Source organism: Oncorhynchus keta, chromosome 1 (assembly GCF_023373465.1).
Source record: "Oncorhynchus keta strain PuntledgeMale-10-30-2019 chromosome 1, Oket_V2, whole genome shotgun sequence".
Taxonomy (NCBI): Eukaryota; Metazoa; Chordata; class Actinopteri; order Salmoniformes; family Salmonidae; genus Oncorhynchus; species Oncorhynchus keta.
This window is the reverse complement of record NC_068421.1, coordinates 50,939,806-50,959,271: the sequence shown is the minus strand read 5'-3', so window position 1 is coordinate 50,959,271 and position 19,466 is coordinate 50,939,806. Positions and strand designations below refer to the sequence as shown.

Here is a 19,466-nt window from a genome sequence, read left to right as displayed (position 1 = left end):
AAATTGAAAAATAAATTCAAAAAAGGCATCTATTTCTTATTATTTATTTCATTTCCAGGATCCTTGGCAGAATAAAATTCCTCAGCTTTTCTGGCTGTGATGTAAAATAGCCTATAGGCCTACAACGTTGTGATAAGCTGCCATTTCATCTAATTGGACCCACTTCAATGTAGTAAATAGAAGTGAATAGATGAGATATTTCAAGTATTTTGCTCTATTTTTTCTGGGCTGAAGCACAGTTTAACTGCAAAACAGACAGTTCATATTTTCCATTGACTTTTGTAGTAGAGAATGACTGATACAGATTTTTTTTAGGGCCGATACAGATTTTTTTTGGGGGGTCAAGGTGGCCCCACGGCCGATATTCGAATATTATTACATTTGAAAATGTTGATGACAAAACTTCCCAGAAACAATAAAATTGACTTTGTTTTTTACCAACCTAACTACGTAACATAATGGTAATTAAGGCTGGGCGATATGACGATATATATTGTGTGGCGATCGATAGAGCATAATATGAAACGATTAGACGTTTTTCTATCGTTTATTTTGTTGTGTCGCAAATCATATTTGCACAATATTTTTTGTCAATTGGACGACGCTTTGCATTTGAAATTTGCAACACAAACAAACGTGGAGGAGAGTGAACGTGACACCGAGCATGGAGACACGGAGCTCGTACCTAAAAGAGGGGCTACTACGGTCACATGGATGTGGTTTGGGTATGAAAAGTCTGACAGGGACCAGAAAACCGTCCTCTGCAAAATATGCCGCAGGCCGGTCCCGACAACAGGCTCAAACACCACTAACCTCTTACCACCTACGCAGGAATCACGTGAAACAGTACGGAGAGAGTCTACGGATGAGACCCCAAAAAGTACAGTCGAGTGCTCAAAACAAACCCCCGACTCAGACCTTGCAAGAGGCTTATGCCCGCGGCACGCCATATAGCAATGAATCACGACGATGGAAGGAGATAACAGCTGCCGTTACAATTTACATTTGCAAAGAGATGGCCTCAATTTACACGGTGGAGAAATGGGGGTTTCGTGAGTTGGTGCAAACACTCAACCCATGGTACCAAATGCAAATTGTTGTGACACGTATTAGTGCCAAAATAACATGCGAAACAGGCAAGCCCCCAAAAATATATATATATTATATAGAAAATGTGTTATATCGTGATATGTATCGTTATCGGGATATGAAATGACCTATATCGGGATATGAGATTTTGGCCATATTGCCCCGCCCTAATGGTAATAATTGTATTTGAATGGTAAATCTCTTGATGAACTGGGTAAGTTAAGATGGCATAGGCCTACTCACAATACAGGTGAATGCATATTCAATGCGTGTTGAGCTCATTTTGACTGATCAGTGGAGTCTATGGTGCTACAGATGAAAAATAACCTGTTTTCCTTCGATGTGGCCTACTGATCAACAACATTCGCATAGAAGCATCAATTCTTTATCTTTCTTTACCTAGGAATGTCAGTTAAGAACAAATTCTTATTTACAATGATGGCCTACCCCGGCCAAACCCGGACAATGCTGGGCCAATTGTGCAACGCCCTATGGGACTCCCAATCATGGCCGGATGTGATACAGCCAGGATTTGAACCAGAGACTGTAGCGACACCTCTTGCACAGAGATGCAGTGCCTTAGACCGCTGCGCCACTCATGAGCCCTATGTCATACCTGTATGGAAGGACATCATATAGGCACTGCTGTTAGTTTGACGGTATAAAATAACATATATTTAATGCAAATGGTACAACGTAACGTCCTTATTTGTAGATTGAAACATTTTCAGCTGTCAGGATGCATCTCTAAAAAAACTCAGCTGCAAGGATGAAATTCGAAACAACTAAATTGGCTAGTTCAGCTATCTTTCAAGAAATGGATGTGTTGTCATTTGATCTCACTGCTATGATTGGATAGAGCGAGGCTGTAATTCCGCTTCCTTTCACATCTCACTCGACCACTCATATAATTTGCTGGCTGCTACTATGTTAACTTGCCGTTGACACTGAATGACTTAGTTTGAGAAGTGAGAACACGGGAACATCTTTCTTGGCCATAAACATGCAGGAATTTTCTTAGGTAGCTAAACCTATTGCCAACCTTTATTTAGGCATTCTAAAACACTTCCTTCTTTCCCTATTACGAAAATAATCTAATCCGACAATCAACTTTCAATTTACGGATACGATTGCGGCTGGTCAGATTAGCACACCAGTAAATAGCTGACGTTACACCAAAGAGGATTAGAAACTCTGTGGTTACACCACAAGTCAGATGGCTCATTGTTGAAAATGGTGCATGTTCAAAATGATAACCAGCTAACATTAGCTAGCTACGTTGGCTAATAACTTATATTTGTTATCTTAGCATCATGTTTTTCTAGCTAGCTAGCATAGTAGCTAATATAGGTAGCTAACACCACAGATGAAAGGGTTAGTTATACATAATCTTTGCTGACAAGTCACATAGCTATCTGCTTAGCTTAGATAGCTTGCTAGCTTGCATGTCCGGGCACGTCGACAAGTATTTTTTACTTGTGAATTAAACCTAAACTAATATTTACAACAGGAGTTAGATTTTGGTCACTGTGTCAATTTATCAGTTTCTCAATATTGCACCTTTCTGTTGGAGAATGAACCAGCTTGCTGCTGATTATTTTTTTCCGCCGCTTGACATTCCTTGGCATTGTGCAATGCTCGTGGCCGAAGCACTGAATGGCTCCTGGCATAGCAGCAGTTTTGCTATGTAGCAAAACTATCGTATCGGCAATACTGTAATCACAAATTTATCGAGTAAACAATATTTCATTTTTCAATTTCAAAACACACTTAAGAACATCATAACCATTGCGGGAACATATTCCTCACCTTTTCTGGCCATGATCAGTTCATATTCCCGAAGTAGCCATACAACAAATTACCATGCGCATCTCTAATTGTGCCTATTAGATATTAGAATTTCAAGTTTTTGCATCCGAAAGGGAATGCGGTTTATAACATACAGTAGAATTTACCAAGTGAACAGACAGTAGATCTTTTGCATTGAAGTATGTAGGTTACTGTAACTAGGCCTACTGTAGGCTAATTAAACAACAAAAATCTGAGTAGGCAGTGGGGAGTGCAGTATATTTTGCTTAGTGAAAAAGTAAATGCAAAACATTATTGAATTCAAACTATCTTTTGACAGGTCCACAACAATGTGCATTGTTTTTGTCTTTCAGACACGGTCAGATACAGCAAATGTCAGATTTTCATGTAGGCAGAGCGCATTGGAGATGGATTCTGTTGCATTGACAGGCAGGACTCAGGCCCGAGTGCGCACACACAAAACTATTGAGATTTCTAAACTTACCGCACGCCACACGTACGCGTATTTCCCATTTATATATCTGGCCTGTCCTGAAACTGTGCGCACGTGAACAAGCATTATAACTCCACCTAAAAAGCAAAAACGCCCATCATTCACCTGTATATGGTGACAATCAATGTTGACACATTTTTTTTTTCGGCACTGAAGACGATTCGCGCCTGTCTCAGTGGAATTATCCATTTTGGATGCCACGCGGAGTGCACAGTGCATCACTTTAAGAGATGTGATACTGAAATTGTATATGGTCATCTTATGCAAAAATAATGGTGCAACACTAATAAATCTGATATTATTTTATGACAAAAGTGCTTTCTGCCCTGTTGGATACGGTCGCTGTCCTCGGTTCTGAAACATAATCTTCAGTGCGCCGTAGAATTGGCGCCTTTCCCTAAATTGCTATGTGAATAATAGCAAAGTACACCAGCATAATGGGGATTGAGAACAATGCAGCAGAGGGAGCAGCAGCAGAGATGAGGAAACAGCCCTTGCCTCTAAGAAAATTGAGGAGAGAGGAAACCAACTTAATTAGGTCTACAATCAAGACCCTAACTGTTAAATGTGCCTGGCTTTATAAATCATCCATACATAACTACAGAAATAAGACAGATCTTGCATCGGTTTCCTGTTTCCAAAGCCTCATGCAACGGCAAAATGTTGGATAAAGCCATTTCACAGATTCGGCTGTTTTGAACCTTTGCTATGCTGTAATAAAGGCTTTATTTCCCTCCCCGTTAGAACAGACTGGCATTACTTAGAATTAATTTACTGTTGTTTACACTGCTCCAAACAGGCAGAAAAATAACATTGTAATCTAACAGCACCTGTTTGTCACACATAATATGCACGCAGCCCTCACTCCTGTACCCTCCTCTTTCTTGATTCCCTTCTTATTGTTATTACGATCATCGTTACAACAAGTCATGTCGTTATCATTAGTAGCCTTTGTGTAGTAGTCTTGTATAACCACCATCGAGCTGTAGGCCTAAGAGAGCATCCTGTTCAGTCTTAATACCGTAACTGACTTATGACCTATATTTCAATATACTTTATAGGCTACTGCATCAATAAATCATTCATTCATTCATCTGACAGCATACATCTGACAGTTCATGCTTTGAAATGCAATCAAGTATTTTGGGTTAAAAATTAAATAACAAAGGGAGCTTTGAATAATTAGCCTAAAACAATAAATAAACCGCAATTCACCATTTGTTTGTATCGTTATTGAACCTTTATTCAACACCACTACATAAAGAGAGCCCTAAGACAACAGCACAACATGACAACCACATGGTAGCAAAACAGCATGGCGGCAGCACAACATGGTAGCAGCGCAAGACATGGCACGAACATTACTGGTCACAGACAGCAGCACAAAGGGAAGGAAGATAGAGACAACAATACATCACGCGACGCAGCCACAACTGAGTGTTTCTTTGCAGCTCGTTCCAGTCGCTAGCTGCAGCAAACTGACAAGAGAAGCAACCCGGGGATGTGTGTGCTTTGGGGACCTTTAACAGAATGTGACTGGCAGAACGGGTGTTCTATGTGGAGGATGAGAGCTGCAGTAGATATCTCAGATAGGGAGGAGTGAGGCCTAAGAGGGGTTTATAAATAAGTATCAACCAGTGGGTCTTGCGACGAGTATACAGAGATGACCAGTTCAGAGAGTAGAGTGCAGTGATGTGTCCTATAAGGAGCATTGGTGGCACATCTGATGTCCGAATGGTAGAGTGCAGTGATGTGTCCTATAAGGAGCATTGGTGGCACATCTGATGTCCGAATGGTAAAGAACATCTAGCCCGCTCGAGAGCACCCTTACCTGCCGATCTATACATTTTGTCTCTGTAATCTAGCATGGGTAGGATGGTCATCTAAATCAGGGTTAGTTTGGCAGCTGGGGTGAAAGGGGAGCGATTACGAAACCAAGTCTGGATTTAACCTCATTCTGCAGCTTTGAAATGTGCTGACAGAAGAATAGTGTACCGTCCAGCCATACTCCCATGTCCTTGTATTTCTTTTTAAAAATTGTACCTTTATTTAACTAGGCAAGTCAGTTAAGAACAAATTCTTATTTACAATGACTGGGTTAACTGCCTTGTTCAGGGGCAGAACTACAGATGTTTACAATGTCAGCTTGGGGATTCAATCCAGCAACCTTTCGGTTACCGGCCCAATGCTCTAACCACTAGGTTACCAGCTGCCACAAAATGATGATAGAGAGTTTAACACAAAATCCGGGGAGGGGCCAGTTGAGTATAAGACTGTATCATCTGCATATAAATGGATGAGCAAGCTTCCTTGCATGCCACTGTTTTTAGTCTGCTGTAATAAAGGCTTTATATATTTTTTTATTTTGTTAGAACAGACTCTCTGGTACACCTATTAATTTAGTGTTGCTTACACTGTTCCAAACGGTCAGAAATATTGTAATCACATTTTTTAAATCTCCAGAAGCTTCGCCAACTAAGTCAAATGTCTTCCACAGATCTGACTTCCTCTTTCCCTCCTGAGCAACCAGTAAACATTTGCCTGTTTCGAGTTACTTTTTCACGTTCTCCGCATCCATTTTGCTGTCACGTGTTGCTGTTTTCGGAGTTTGTTATTACCAATTATACATGTAGCCTATTGGTCACATGCATGCGATGCTTACATGTTTCACGTAAAGAGAGAAAGGTTTGAGGGAATAGGGAATGTTTCTTCTAAACAATTAAAGGATTTCGGTAACAGAACTTTTCAGTCAGAAACAAGTAAGACACTAAAATGGCTGAAATTATGTCACAGCTTCAGCACGAACAGCGCAATAAACACGTGCTTTGCTGTGGTGCCTTTTAGCTGCAGTAGGGAGGAGAATGAGACAACGTGCGCCAGTCACACAAGCACTCGCTGTTTTTTTTTTTAACTGTGACCATCTGGCTCTTTCTTGAGTGATTTGTGTGTCTTCATTATTTAATCAAACAGTGTACTTAAAAGCATCAGACAAGCTCAGTGCATATGAAGCAGATTGTTTTTCAAATACATAGGGTGTCTGTCTATATGTGGGAAAAACAAGTTTAAACATTTCGACCAATCGCTTGATCGAAAGTACAGGACGACTCTCATTCTACACATTTTTTTTTTAGGCATGGGACATCCCTAATTTCTAGCCATCTTTGAAAAGCGAGTCAGGTAAAGAGCATTTTTTTAAGTCTTAAAGGGGCAGTGTTACATTTTGAGACAGTCTTGAATAATCTAAGTAGCCAATAGGCAGAGGGTAGTATAATTTGTCTGATTCTCTGTAATAATGGTATGGGAATAATAATTAATTTGATATTGTTAAGTGGTTTCTTGCATCAAACAACAACATGTTCAGTCACCTCCTTGTCTGGAGGACAAGTGGATAAACAGGTTAATGTCAAGCCCTGCATGTTTTTCTCCAAAAGTCCCATGGAATGTCGGTCTACATTGAACACCACACATTTTCTGCTACTGTAGGCTTGATAGAACAGCTATTTCCATGTTAAAATGTTATGGGATGCATTTTTGTCCATTGTTTTTGATGGTATGCCACTCTGGTACACCTACATTATGATCAAGTAGCCAGAGTAGCCTACTTTGCAACTGTTAAAACTGATACAGCCTCAGTGTCCACAGTAAACGTGAGCTGGTAGTTGCACTTCACTTTTTCACAATGTTCCAAGTTTGCGCTCAGCAGACCACAAACTTGCTCAGTGCCGGAAAAAAAATGTGTCAACATTGATTGTCACCATATACAGGTGAATGATGGGCGTTTTTGCTTTTTAGGTGGAGTTATAAATGCTTGTTCACGTGCGCACAGTTTCAGGACAGGCCAGATATATAAATGGGAAATACGCGTACGTGTGGCGTGCGGTAAGTTTAGAAATCTCAATAGTTTTGTGTGTGCGCAGTCTTTTCAGGAGTGGCACGCATTTAGTGTTACATTTATGCAACAGTTATAAATGAAGGGCCCAGCTCTCCAGAACTTCCAGGGAAGTAATACGAGAGCCTAGATTAATTTATAGCACAAGGTCAGGCAGAAAGAGTTACGGTATCGGCCGACCTACAGTGGCAAGATAAAGTAGGTGAACCCTTTGGAATCACCTGGATTTCTGCATAAATTAGTCATCAAATTTGACCTGATCTTGACAACAATAGACAAACACAGTCTGCTTCAACTAATAACGCCCGAGCAATTATATATACACGTTTGTAAATATATATATACCCATTTGTATTTACACACGGTGTAAACATTCAAAGTGTAGGGCGGAAAAAGTACCTGAGGGAAATGTCACTTTCCCTGTGGAAACTTCTCAAACGTGGACTTTGTCCATGCTAAAACGGACTCTCTCTTAATTAAGACAGATAACCATTCAAGAAAATAAGAACACATCATCAGCCAGTGGCTGACTGTGGACAATATCACCACAGTCAAAAACAAAAAAAAAAACATGTGGTGACCAATTCTGTCCTGCCCTTTAGTGTACATTACCCCCTTCTCATTTCTCCCCACTGTGAAAGACCCCTCAACATCATCCCCCTCCTCCCCAACCCCAACTCAGATATCTCCCTCTAGGCCCGTAGCGTAGCTCTGTGGGATTTACAGCAAACTGTCAGTTCATAGACAAATGTCCCTTTGGTCTCTCTGGCCTCGCACACCTGACAGCAGTTCATCCTCGAAGCTGTCGAAGTTTCACTTTCCTGTTTTTGTGCGAACATGCACATAGACCCACGTAGATAAACATAACAGTAGACAACGTGTTTGCATGTGCACACCACACACCCACACTCTCACGGTTTTTCCTCTGGTCATTCAAAAGAGCCAGGCATTGTGCTATACTGACAGGGGAGAAAAGCAGATCGTTCAAAATTGAGAAGGTGGAGGGTCCCACAAGTTTGCTGATCAAAACATTCAGCAGCACATAGTCATTAATCAAGCCTAACAGATTCTGGGCCTTGCAAGACACTCCACCTTTTTCCACAGGCAGGATCCTTCCCAAGGAGACAACCAAGGGTTCATCCCCTCACAGCCCACACAATAATTCACATCCCACACTCATACAGCACACAGTACACAAGTCAATGCCAACCCCTGAGCCCTCCGCTCAAACTGATGAATGCCTCTTTAATTAAAACAAGAGTAAGTGGGAAAGACATGCTCTCTGATCACTGGCTGGTTGGATCAGGCGACTGCGTCGCCATCCAACTGCTTACTTCCGTGACGAGGGATATTGTGATCTATGGCAAGGAACTGAAACCGATATCAAATAAGCAGCAGACGCTTGATCTCTCTGATTCAGAAACAAGAGCACGGGCAATTTCTCTCTGTCGATTGATGATGGCTTTACACTGTGTCAACACTTGACAGTGTCACTTCCTGGCCAGGTCTTTCTCTTTCTTCTCTCTCCAGAGTCTGCAGCCTCATCTCCCCTTGCAAACACTGCAGTCTTCTAGAAAGTCATTCTCAGCATTCTCCTCCCTTCTTTCCCCTAGCCTTCTGATCGTTAATAAGGTAGACAGCATTAGGGTGATGCAGTAATACAGTACAGTCCATTGGAGAAAGTTCACCCACATTCCTGCTGTGCTGTTATCCGCTCAGAGGTAGTCATGCAGAAGGTCTTTGGCAGAGCCGAGTGCCACTCCGTCTAGGCCCGGCCACGCTCACCGTGGGCAGAGTGCAGGAAGTTAGTTATAGCATGCTTCAGAGTCAGCCAGGGGGGGTTTCGGGATTGGCCCATGAGCAGAAGCGAAGGTGCACCGTAAGGAGTGTTTTATCGACTCGGCGAAAGGTTTCACGAAAGCAACACGGCAGAGTATGTGGAGACACTTTTCTAAAACATTCGTTCCACATGACATCTATCTCTCTGGGTCCTTAATCTGTAGGCTAGAGCTGGCCCTCAAAACACAGGAAGGTGGAGTAGTTTTTTTTTTTTGGGGGGGGGGCTCTCACCATATGCATTCCATGTCTTTCTCCTAAGCCTCTATCCTTTTTCCTAGGTCCTATCCTTCATCCGTGAGGAATATCCCTTATCGAAAGGTTCCAGAGGAAGAAAATCTAATTGCTCTCTGTCCTGGAGTCACCCTGACTCTGGATCTCTGTTTGGTGTAAATAATATTCATCACATCGACCCCTTCCTTCTTCTCAGCTCTTCTATCCTCCACTATCAGTAACAGACGACAATAACAGGATCTACTCCCCCCCATGCCAGACACATACTGTGCTGGAGTATCATGGGTAATAGAAACGTTGTGGAGAGAGAGAATTTTTTTTCCACTCGAAAAAAACCCAGCTTCAGAACGCCAGCATTCCTAGAAACAGACACCTCCTCCTTCTCCTGCCCTTGTCCGAGGGTTAGCTAACTGGATCAGCGTTATGACAGCGCTTCGAATGAGACAGATGCGACGATGATCCATACTTCGGTGGCGTGGTGTAAAAGGAGTCCTTGTAATTGGTTAGGGTCACGAGCCTCCCCTATCCCTCCGTACTTAAACGCCCTTACACACATCCACTCCGATCAAGGCAGGGATTTGAGTGAAACAGAAGCCCCGTCCAAGTCCTAATCTCAGAGGAGATCTACGCTGGAGACAGTTGGAGCTGAACAACAACAAGTAGCCTGCTGAGTGGATATCAAATCATGAAGTTATTCACAGTGGAAAACACAAGTCCTAGAGTCCTCATGATGTGGCAGGGTCTCCCAAACTCAGTTCTCGGGACCCCAGGAGGTGCACGTTTTGGTTTTGGCCCAAGCTCTACACAGCTGATTCAAATAATCAACTAATCATCGAGCTTTGATAATTTGAATCAGCTGTGTAGTGTTAGGGCAAAAACCAAAACGTGCACCCCTCGGGGTCCAGAGGGCCGAGTTAGGGAAACGCTGATGTAGAGCCTTGGAGATAGACTTGTAATATGCGAGGCATTCCGGACAGAGAGAGCAGGGAACAAGAACAGCAGGATTCATAAAGTCACGCTGGGAGAGGTGGGGAAAGTCTCCAAAACAAAGCAACAATGGGAAATCAGTTCGTCCACAATGAGACACAAGAGCGACGCGCAGTCCAATGTGTCATATGGTGGGCAGACGGAATTTGTGAAGGCAGATTATCCTCATATGTCAAGTAATAAATGAATTCATTATAAATCAAACCGTTGCGCCATCTGGCCCTAGACAAAGCCATTATAGAACCTCTGGCCCCAGTCGTATCTCCAAGAAATACAGCTATTCAAGTGATCAAATTAAATTGTTCCTTTGTCTCTTCAAATATGTTTCAGTTAATTGGCAACACATGGCAAATACTTTTAATACAGTAACTAATCTAGCCACAAACAAACTTCACAACAAGGGAAATAAGTACTTAAAGAGAGGCATCCCTGTTATTATTTGATTACATTTCTCTTCCATTACAAACGGCACCCACAGGGCCTTACTGCACTGTGGTTAGGATCTCTGGTTCACACCAGTTCAAACTCCCCTCAGAATGGTCACCCAGTGGCCCTCCCCCAGATGGGTTGGCGATTACAAGGATTGTTTTGCCATTGAAATCATTGGACGGGCTGCCTACGCATTTTTTCAAACAGTGTAACAGTCAAATATTCGGGATTGAAACGCTTTCTTTGTAAACTTAAACGACTAACTCTGCTCGAGTTCTCCAGGAGCTGAGTTAGTCATCTACTGTTATTGTCTACATGATCATCTACATCATCTACTGTTATTGTCTACATGATCATCTACATCATCTACTGTTATTGTCATGTTGTCATTATCTGCTATGAATGTTTTCTTGCTCCATCATACCGGGCTCATCATATGTGAGATACACAGATGAATTAAAAACACTAGCACTGCAAACACTCAGAACAAAGAGAGCAGCAGTGCCTGTGGACTTTGCAGTCTCCCTCTTCACGTCCCCCTTCCGAGACTGGCTGCCTGTTGAAAACAAGTGACAGGCAGAACCTCGCAACCACCTCCTCTATATCCCAAACACCAGAATTCAGTATTTTAGTCTATGATTGCCATGGGAGTGCGCCCCCCCCCCCCCAAAAAAAATTAAAATTAAAAATTGGTGAAAATAAATTAACGACACAATTGTACCAAAAACGATCAAAGTTAATGTATTCAAATCTTAAATATTGCCAGGTTGGTTTTCACAGCTGTTTCACAAGGTGTTAATTATTGTTTGTTATCCTTTGTTTGTATCTATTAGGCTCCACACTATTCATTGTTGTATCCTAGGACCTACAATAGATAGATATATATTCAACCACCAGGGTGTACTAATGAGCTATGCGAGACAGATTTTTTAAATTTTTTATCGTAACAGGACTACTGAAATTATATTATTTCAGTGTAGATAAGGGAAGGGCAGGTTAAATTAAAAACATGGCAGCCAGACAAGCCAGTGTATGAATCAAATGGATTTGCATATGAATGGAGTGGGAATTAGCATGTCTTCCTGATCTGTAAGGTAAAGTAACTTTAATGTGTCAAGCAGATTACACGTTTTCTTTAACATTTCCGAAACGTAGCAATGTTTAAGACATGGATTTAATGTTGCAATGTTAACAAGGTACCCAAAAGTAGTTCAAATGAATGTTTCCATTTTATTAGCTCAACAAAACTTGTTTAAACAGCGAAACTGCTGTGGAAACCAGCTTTGTTTGCATAGTGAGGATGAAAAGAACGCCATCTAGGCTGTAACGATCTCCAAAAATTAGAATCATTAGGTCATCACACTGTTGACATAGCAACGGACGCTAATAGTTTATCGAATCCCATGGTGATGTAGAGGGGGACACTATTTGGCGTGGCAGGACCTCCAAAATGTTCTCTTAAATTCAGCCGTGCCCGACCCATTGCCGTGCCCACCACCTAAGACCCTTTTTGATCCAGATTTTTTTTAAAACTGTATTAGCATCGAGCCCTGGGGCCAGGGGGACCAGGTCCTGGGAGTCCAGGGGCTGCTGAGGGCCTTTGATCCTGCTGTGGCTTTAAGCTGTGGAGCCAGCTCTAGCCAACCACCAGGTACTACTGCTGTCTACCTGGGTCAGGCCCCACAAGAGTCTCCCTTTACCTCATGCACGAGCGTAGCGTGTCTCTCCTTTTAGCAAAGCAAACAGGCCACAAAAGGGAGAAAACAAATATTTGCCCAGCTAAACGATGGGCGAATTGGGGACACACGTACCAGCCTTAATAGGGCAGAACAGTTGGTGTCTGTGTTGGTGTCTATGGGCCCCTCTGGCATAATGACCCCTTTTGGCCTGGCAGAGGCTGGGTCCAGAGGTGGAATGTTAAATAGTGGAGGAATGTTGTTTATTTTCACAATCACCAGTACGCGCCCCCACCTCGATGCACACCGACACACATTCACAGAGCCTGCTCTTACTAACATAGTCGTATTAAGCCAGCCAATGGGAATGCCTCAGATCGCCCCCTGACCTGTTGTGAGGTCAACACAGGACCCCTAGGCCTTGATGTGCTGCCATGTTAGTCAGTTCAGAAAGACATCAACACGCTGGGAGACATGCAGGGACACGGAGGTTGTAAATCTATTAAACAGCCATGGCGGTATTAGTTACTGCCTTCTTTTTTGTGTGTGCTTATTATTCTGTTTGAAAATATCATAATATAATGCCACCAAACTCTGTTGTGCAGATGGTGGTAAAATAATTTCCCCTTTGCAGCACAGATGAGTAATATTTACAGGGCTGGGCCAAGGTCTTGCCTAAGAGGATGTCTGTCCCAAATGTCTAGACTTGTACATTGTTATTTTATGGGCCGCAGCAGCCCCCAGTCTATAAAGCACTGGGCCAATCCAGATAGAGGGAAGCAGAACCATCTTTGCCTGCAGACAGTGACTTCCCCACCACTTCTAAGGTGGGGGACCTGTGTCAGCGAGTTGGCATTGGATCCCCCATGACACACAGGCGGCAGACGAATACGTCTGTAGGCAGTCGGGGGAAGTGTAGCCGGGTGTCCACTAGGCTCTTTGATGAGCCGCAATGCCCATCCTGAGTTCAAAGTTCAGGGACATCCAGGGGCTTCTGATAGCATCTCATTTACACACCTAGTTCATGTAAAGGATGAATGAGACATGGATGTCTCAATGCGTGCATTAATTGGGAACAAACTAAATAATTGTCCTTCGAAAGCCAAACACATGCAATTGTGAATTACATGCCCTAAATGAACCCCTATTATTAGACCTTAAAGTTTCAATATGTAGAAATCACTTTGCCATTAGCTGGTTGCAAAAATTCAAATATTTTGCCTAAATTCAGTTTGTGACAAAACAAGCAATGCGTCCTGTAGAGAATCATTATACCATCTAAACCGCTGTGAAATATATAAATGTATTATTTTTTAACTCCCCTTTTTTGTGATATCCAATTGCAATCTCATTGCTGCAACTCCCCAACGGGCTCAGCGAAGGTTGAATCATGCGTCCTCCAAAACCTGACCCATCTAACCACGCTTCTTAACATCCGCCTGCTTAACCCAGAAGCCAGCTGCACCAATGTGTTGGTGGAAATGCCATTCAACTGACAACTGAGGTCAACCTGCCCGCCACAAGGAGTCACTAGAGCACGATGAGCCAAGTAAAGCCCCCCGGGCCAAACCCTCCCCTAACCCAGACGACGCTGGGCCAATTGTGCACCGCCCTGTGGGACTCCAGGTCATGATATAGCCTGGGATCGAACCTGGGTATGCACTGACACCTCAACTGCTGCACCACTAGGGAGGCCGTGAAATATATTTCCAGCTGTTTTAAGCTGGGGTAAAATACGCAAAAATGAAAATAAATAATGGAAAACATAGAAACAGAGCATATAGAAAAGATACACCGCTTCTTAGACTTGCTTTCAACGGGAATGATAGAATTGTGAGTTATAGATCTATGTTAATTTGGTCGGGTCGCCCCGATTACTGCCATTAGGGTATGTGAATGATTAACTGGGCACTTGAGTCTATAAAAAAGGGAATGATATTCATTCTACAATTCAAATAGATATTCTCATTGTTCCCACACCCATCTTGCCAGCAGCACAGTAAAATCTAAGAGCTCTGAGGAAAGGGTTGATCTCAGTGTCAATGTCGGCTATAGGGCCTAAGTTATCCGAGACAATTTGGGACAGTGATGATGATTCTGTCTACTTGTGGGTATTTCTGCATTATTTCACAATCAACTGACCACAAGATGCAGTATTCGATGTTGCTGGTGCTTAATTACTGGGGAGATTACAATCATTCACCAGCTCTGTGATGTTGTTAGGCGTATGCATATGTTTTCAGACAGTCCAATGTCATACAAAGTGTTGCAGATCTGAGTTTGAGAAGCACCCTGCAGTCTGGTACCATTAGTTTCTGTGAGATAGGACGGAAATCAAGGAGTAACTGGCAGCCAAAGCAAAAACACACACTTCAGCAGTTGTGGCCAGCAGTTGGCATGGCACAGCAAACCACCAGGCTGTAAAAACGCATAGAATTCTCTAAAATGTCAAACAAGTGAACAGATGCGTGTACCTGTTTCGCTTCAATGGCAGAGGCATGTCTGGAAAACTTTATGAATGAGTGCAGGCAGAGACTGGGAGAGGGGCTAATGCTAAATCATCCAATTCCATAGCCCGCCATGTGTGTAGAGTGTTCAGTGACATGCCTCTTACCTACCCTGTGATAATTATTGAAAAAAATAACGAATGAAAAATACATCAATATTTTTTTTTTTTAATCAATAATACTTTTGTACACTGTATACATATGGCATCGAGGCAAAGTTGTCCCGTTCAAGTGGGCCAAACAAAAACACGAATGATGGGTTGACAATGCAGGTGGTGGCTACAAGTTGCAGCTGGTGAGGAGCAACTGTGGAGAATGGCAGTCGACTGCAGTTTAAACTTCGTGACCTTTGATCACATGGTTGTGGTAAAGTTCACGTGACATGTAGGCCGTTGTCGAACATTTGTATCCCTATAATGCAACTCATTTTGAAAGGCGTGATTCACAACTCATTTTGACAAAGTGACCCACTAAAACGCCCAATATGTCCCATCCATTTTCATTGCGCTCAAATAATAAATGCGCATGGGAAAGGCCGTGTTCTCACCTACCAACGGACGTCACACGTAATCGGCCTTTTGGCTGTTACATCCGTTTTGCTGCTAACTAAAAGAAAACTGATCAGGGTGGCTAGTATATTGCATCTGAAACCGTTTTAAACCTGTGACATTCTAGCGTAACGGGGTGATAAGGGATGGAAGACCAAGACGTGAGTTTAAGGACCCAACTCTCCGAGTTGGGCATCTCCGGCGCGGCCCACGCTTGGATTGCGTCCTAACTGACAGGTCGCTCCTACCAGGTGGCGTGGCGAGAATCTGTCTCCTCACCACGCGCTCTCACCACTGGTGTCCCCAGGGCTCTGTTCTAGGCCCTCTCCTATTCTCGCTATACACCAAGTCACTTGGCTCTGTCATAACCTCACATGGTCTCTCCTATCATTGCTATGCAGACGACACACAATTAATCTTCTCCTTTCCCCCTTCTGATGACCAGGTGGCGAATCGCATCTCTGCATGTCTGGCAGACATATCAGTGTGGATGACGGATCACATTTACATTACATTTACATTTAAGTAATTTAGCAGACGCTCTTATCCAGAGCGACTTACAAATTGGTGCATACACCTTATGACATCCAGTGGAACAGCCACTTTACAATAGTGCATCTAAATCTTTTTAGGGGGGGTGGGGGGGGGTGAGAAGGATTACTTACCCTATCCTAGGTATTCCTTGAAGAGGTGGGGTTTCAGGTGTCTCCGGAAGGTGGTGATCACCACCTCAAGCTGAACCTCGGCAAGACGGAGCGGCTCTTCCTCCCGGGGAAGGACTGCCCGTTCCATGATCTCGCCATCACGGTTGACAACTCCATTGTGTCCTCCTCCCAGAGCGCTAAGAACCTTGGCGTGATCCTGGACAACACCCTGTCGTTCTCAACTAACATCAAGGCGGTGGCCCGTTCCTGTAGGTTCATGCTCTACAACATCCGCAGAGTACGACCCTGCCTCACACAGGAAGCGGCGCAGGTCCTAATCCAGGCACTTGTCATCTCCCGTCTGGATTACTGCAACTCGCTGTTGGCTGGGCTCCCTGCCTGTGCCATTAAACCCCTACAACTCATCCAGAACGCCGCAGCCCGTCTGGTGTTCAACCTTCCCAAGTTCTCTCACATCACCCCGCTCCTCCGCTCTCTCCACTGGCTTCCAGTTGAAGCTTGCATCCGCTACAAGACCATGGTGCTTGCCTACGGAGCTGTGAGGGGAACGGCACCTCAGTACCTCCAGGCTCTGATCAGGCCCTACACCCAAACAAGGGCACTGCGTTCATCCACCTCTGGCCTGCTCGCCTCCCTACCACTGAGGAAGTACAGTTCCCGCTCAGCCCAGTCAAAACTGTTCGCTGCTCTGGCCCCCCAATGGTGGAACAAACTCCCTCACGACGCCAGGACAGCGGAGTCAATCACCACCTTCCGGAGACACCTGAAACCCCACCTCTTTAAGGAATACCTAGGATAGGATAAAGTAATCCTTCTCACCCCCCCCCCTTAAAAGATTTAGATGCACTATTGTAAAGTGGCTGTTCCACTGGATGTCATAAGGTGAATGCACCAATTTGTAAGTCGCTCTGGATAAGAGCGTCTGCTAAATGACTTAAATGTAAATGTAATGTAAACTTCAAAGGAAGGGCCAGAAAATAGCATGATCATTTCAATCTCAGTGGTATCTTTGGAAAGACTGACCTGACCTCATGGTGGTTTCAAGACATTTGGAAAATGACACGGTCAAATCATGATGTCAGTGATCTTCAAGTCAGAAAGTCGGAGCTCTAGAAAGATGCCAGAGTTTCCGATGTGCAATTCCGGGTTAGATGACCTTTCAAAACGAATTTTCCAAGTCAAAGCTCGTTTTTTTGCGTTACCAGTTGTCTTGAACGCACTGAAGCCAGAGATTTCCGAGTTCCCAGTTGTTTTGAACGCGGCATCAGACCTCACCGCATGTCACTGGTATTGATGTAGATGTGCGTGTGTGAGCACGTCGTGTTTACGTTAAATTATAAAGATAGCAAGTTTTGTGACCACACTTCATGTGAGTGATGGAAATTTCTCCCTCCCTCAGCCTCGAACCTGCGCACACAGTTTGCTTCATTTCCCCGCAGGTCTATATTGCAATAGACACACAACATATCGCAGAACTAAAAACGCACAGAAATAGAAGCACAAAGCTGCTTATCATTGGCTACAATAGCCCTTTGTGTTAGGGCTATACATATAATAACAGAGCTGGGAAGGAGAACACTCCTGAAAAAACGGAAACAAAGTTCCACTCAAGTCCCAAAAATGATATGCAACAAAAACTGATACAGTAAGGTAGGCTCTATCAGAGACTTATGTAAACATAGTATCTCTTCTTGCGTCGCCCCAGAAACCTCAACACCGATGGCTTCACGTTGCTCAGCAGCAGCAACAGCGGTGAAAATCCAGCTGCGCACGAGTTTATCGCAGTAGCCTTTGTATGTAGGTCACAGAATGATACGCTGTAAACCTAATAACGGTGGGTGACTTAATATCTAGAAATTTCCTATCAAACGTTGATTGTCAGATATACTAATAAAAAAAACACCTTACCTTCTGATACGCCAACTGAAGATAGTTGTACGGGATTCGTCTCTGGAAATCCTGGTTGACATCCTCGCTGACTTTGTGCATGGACTGCGTTCCAACCTTCTCTTCGATGCACTCGTTTTGACAATTTGATCTTCGGAGAACCACGTCAAAGAACTGCAGGTCCATGGAAACAGAGTCAAACGGGTGCTGGTCCTGGCACCTCAGTCGACATCGGACTTTAGTCTGGCGGACCTCTGCGTAGCTGCTGAGCGCTCCCTCCATGTATCGCACTACATCTTTATAGTCACTTCTGTAAAAGGCGTCGACGGCATTACTGTATAAAAGGTCGTAGGGCTCCAACGAACCATATGAAGACGACAACAAGAGCGCTTGAAGGACAATGGACAAGATACTACTAGTGGGAAAGTGCACATTCATCTTTCTGTCGTTAGTTATCTTTGGTGGGACACTACTCAAGCGCACTAGCTTGCCGTTTGTACAAAATCCTCAGTCATGTAATAGAATTACCAATGGGCGGCTTGCGGAGTCCAGCTGGAACGTGACAGTCACGTAAGAGTTGAAAATGAAGATTTGAGTCCCATTAAATGCGTCCTTTGGTAGATGTTGCGGACGGCTGTGGGGCGGAAATTGGACTACTTCAGTCAGGGACACATTTGTTGTAATGACCCCCCTCACACACACACATACTAACTCCTCCCCCTCTGCTATGAAATTAATGGTCATAACATCTCACTGAGTTCTTATGATTTTTGCCGTGTTGTTGAGACACAATTAGTTACTGCGTTTATGAATTCCGCTATGGTACTGCACGAATAACAGTTGTATCATAGCAACAATCAGCCTAAATCTATAGGCTAGGCTACTTCACATGAAAAAGTATAAATCCAATCTGGATGAACTGTTTGAAGTGTAGTCTATACTAGTAAACACACAGGGTAGAGTGTAGCTAACTACTGTTCAGTTGTAGAGGTGTTAGAGTACTGTTGTAACTGTTAGTTTATTAGGCTGCACTGCAAGCCTACCCTCTAGATATTACCATACACCATTTTGGAAATGTTAAATGGGACTCACATTTTTAAAACGTTATTATTTTTTTTAAACATAAACCATTTTCTTTGAGAGATCGAAGGATGCCTGGAGTACCTCGTATCACCTTTCGTAACTCTCTCAACATGTCCAATCACTGGATATTGTCTCCCCCTGCAGGCCACATATAGTCATTCTAGTACTTTCTGGTACTTTCTGCAGAGCGTCATTACTTGCTCTTATGAGAAATACTTAAATTATATCATTTTCCCCTGTCAACACTTTCTTACCAGACAGCAAGTTATTCGAATCAAATCAAACATGTTTGGTAAGGGAAATAATAACTTTTCATACAGCATGAGCCATTGTG

General features: G+C 43.4%; 1 protein-coding gene across 2 annotated transcripts in view; it reads right to left on the bottom strand.

Annotated features, from left to right (window-relative positions):
• Positions 1-18,773, bottom strand: part of LOC118386998 (prolyl 3-hydroxylase 2-like) — a 91,240-nt gene extending 72,467 nt beyond the window's left edge. For both annotated transcript variants that reach the window (XR_008144466.1, XM_052526826.1), the window contains exon 1: positions 18,071-18,773. Coding sequence is in view for 1 of the 2 variants with exons in the window: in XM_052526826.1 (XP_052382786.1) it covers positions 18,071-18,487 (417 nt within the window). In the remaining variant the exon portion in view is untranslated. The remainder of the gene's footprint in view (positions 1-18,070) is intronic.
• Positions 18,774-19,466: the final 693 nt, after the last annotated feature.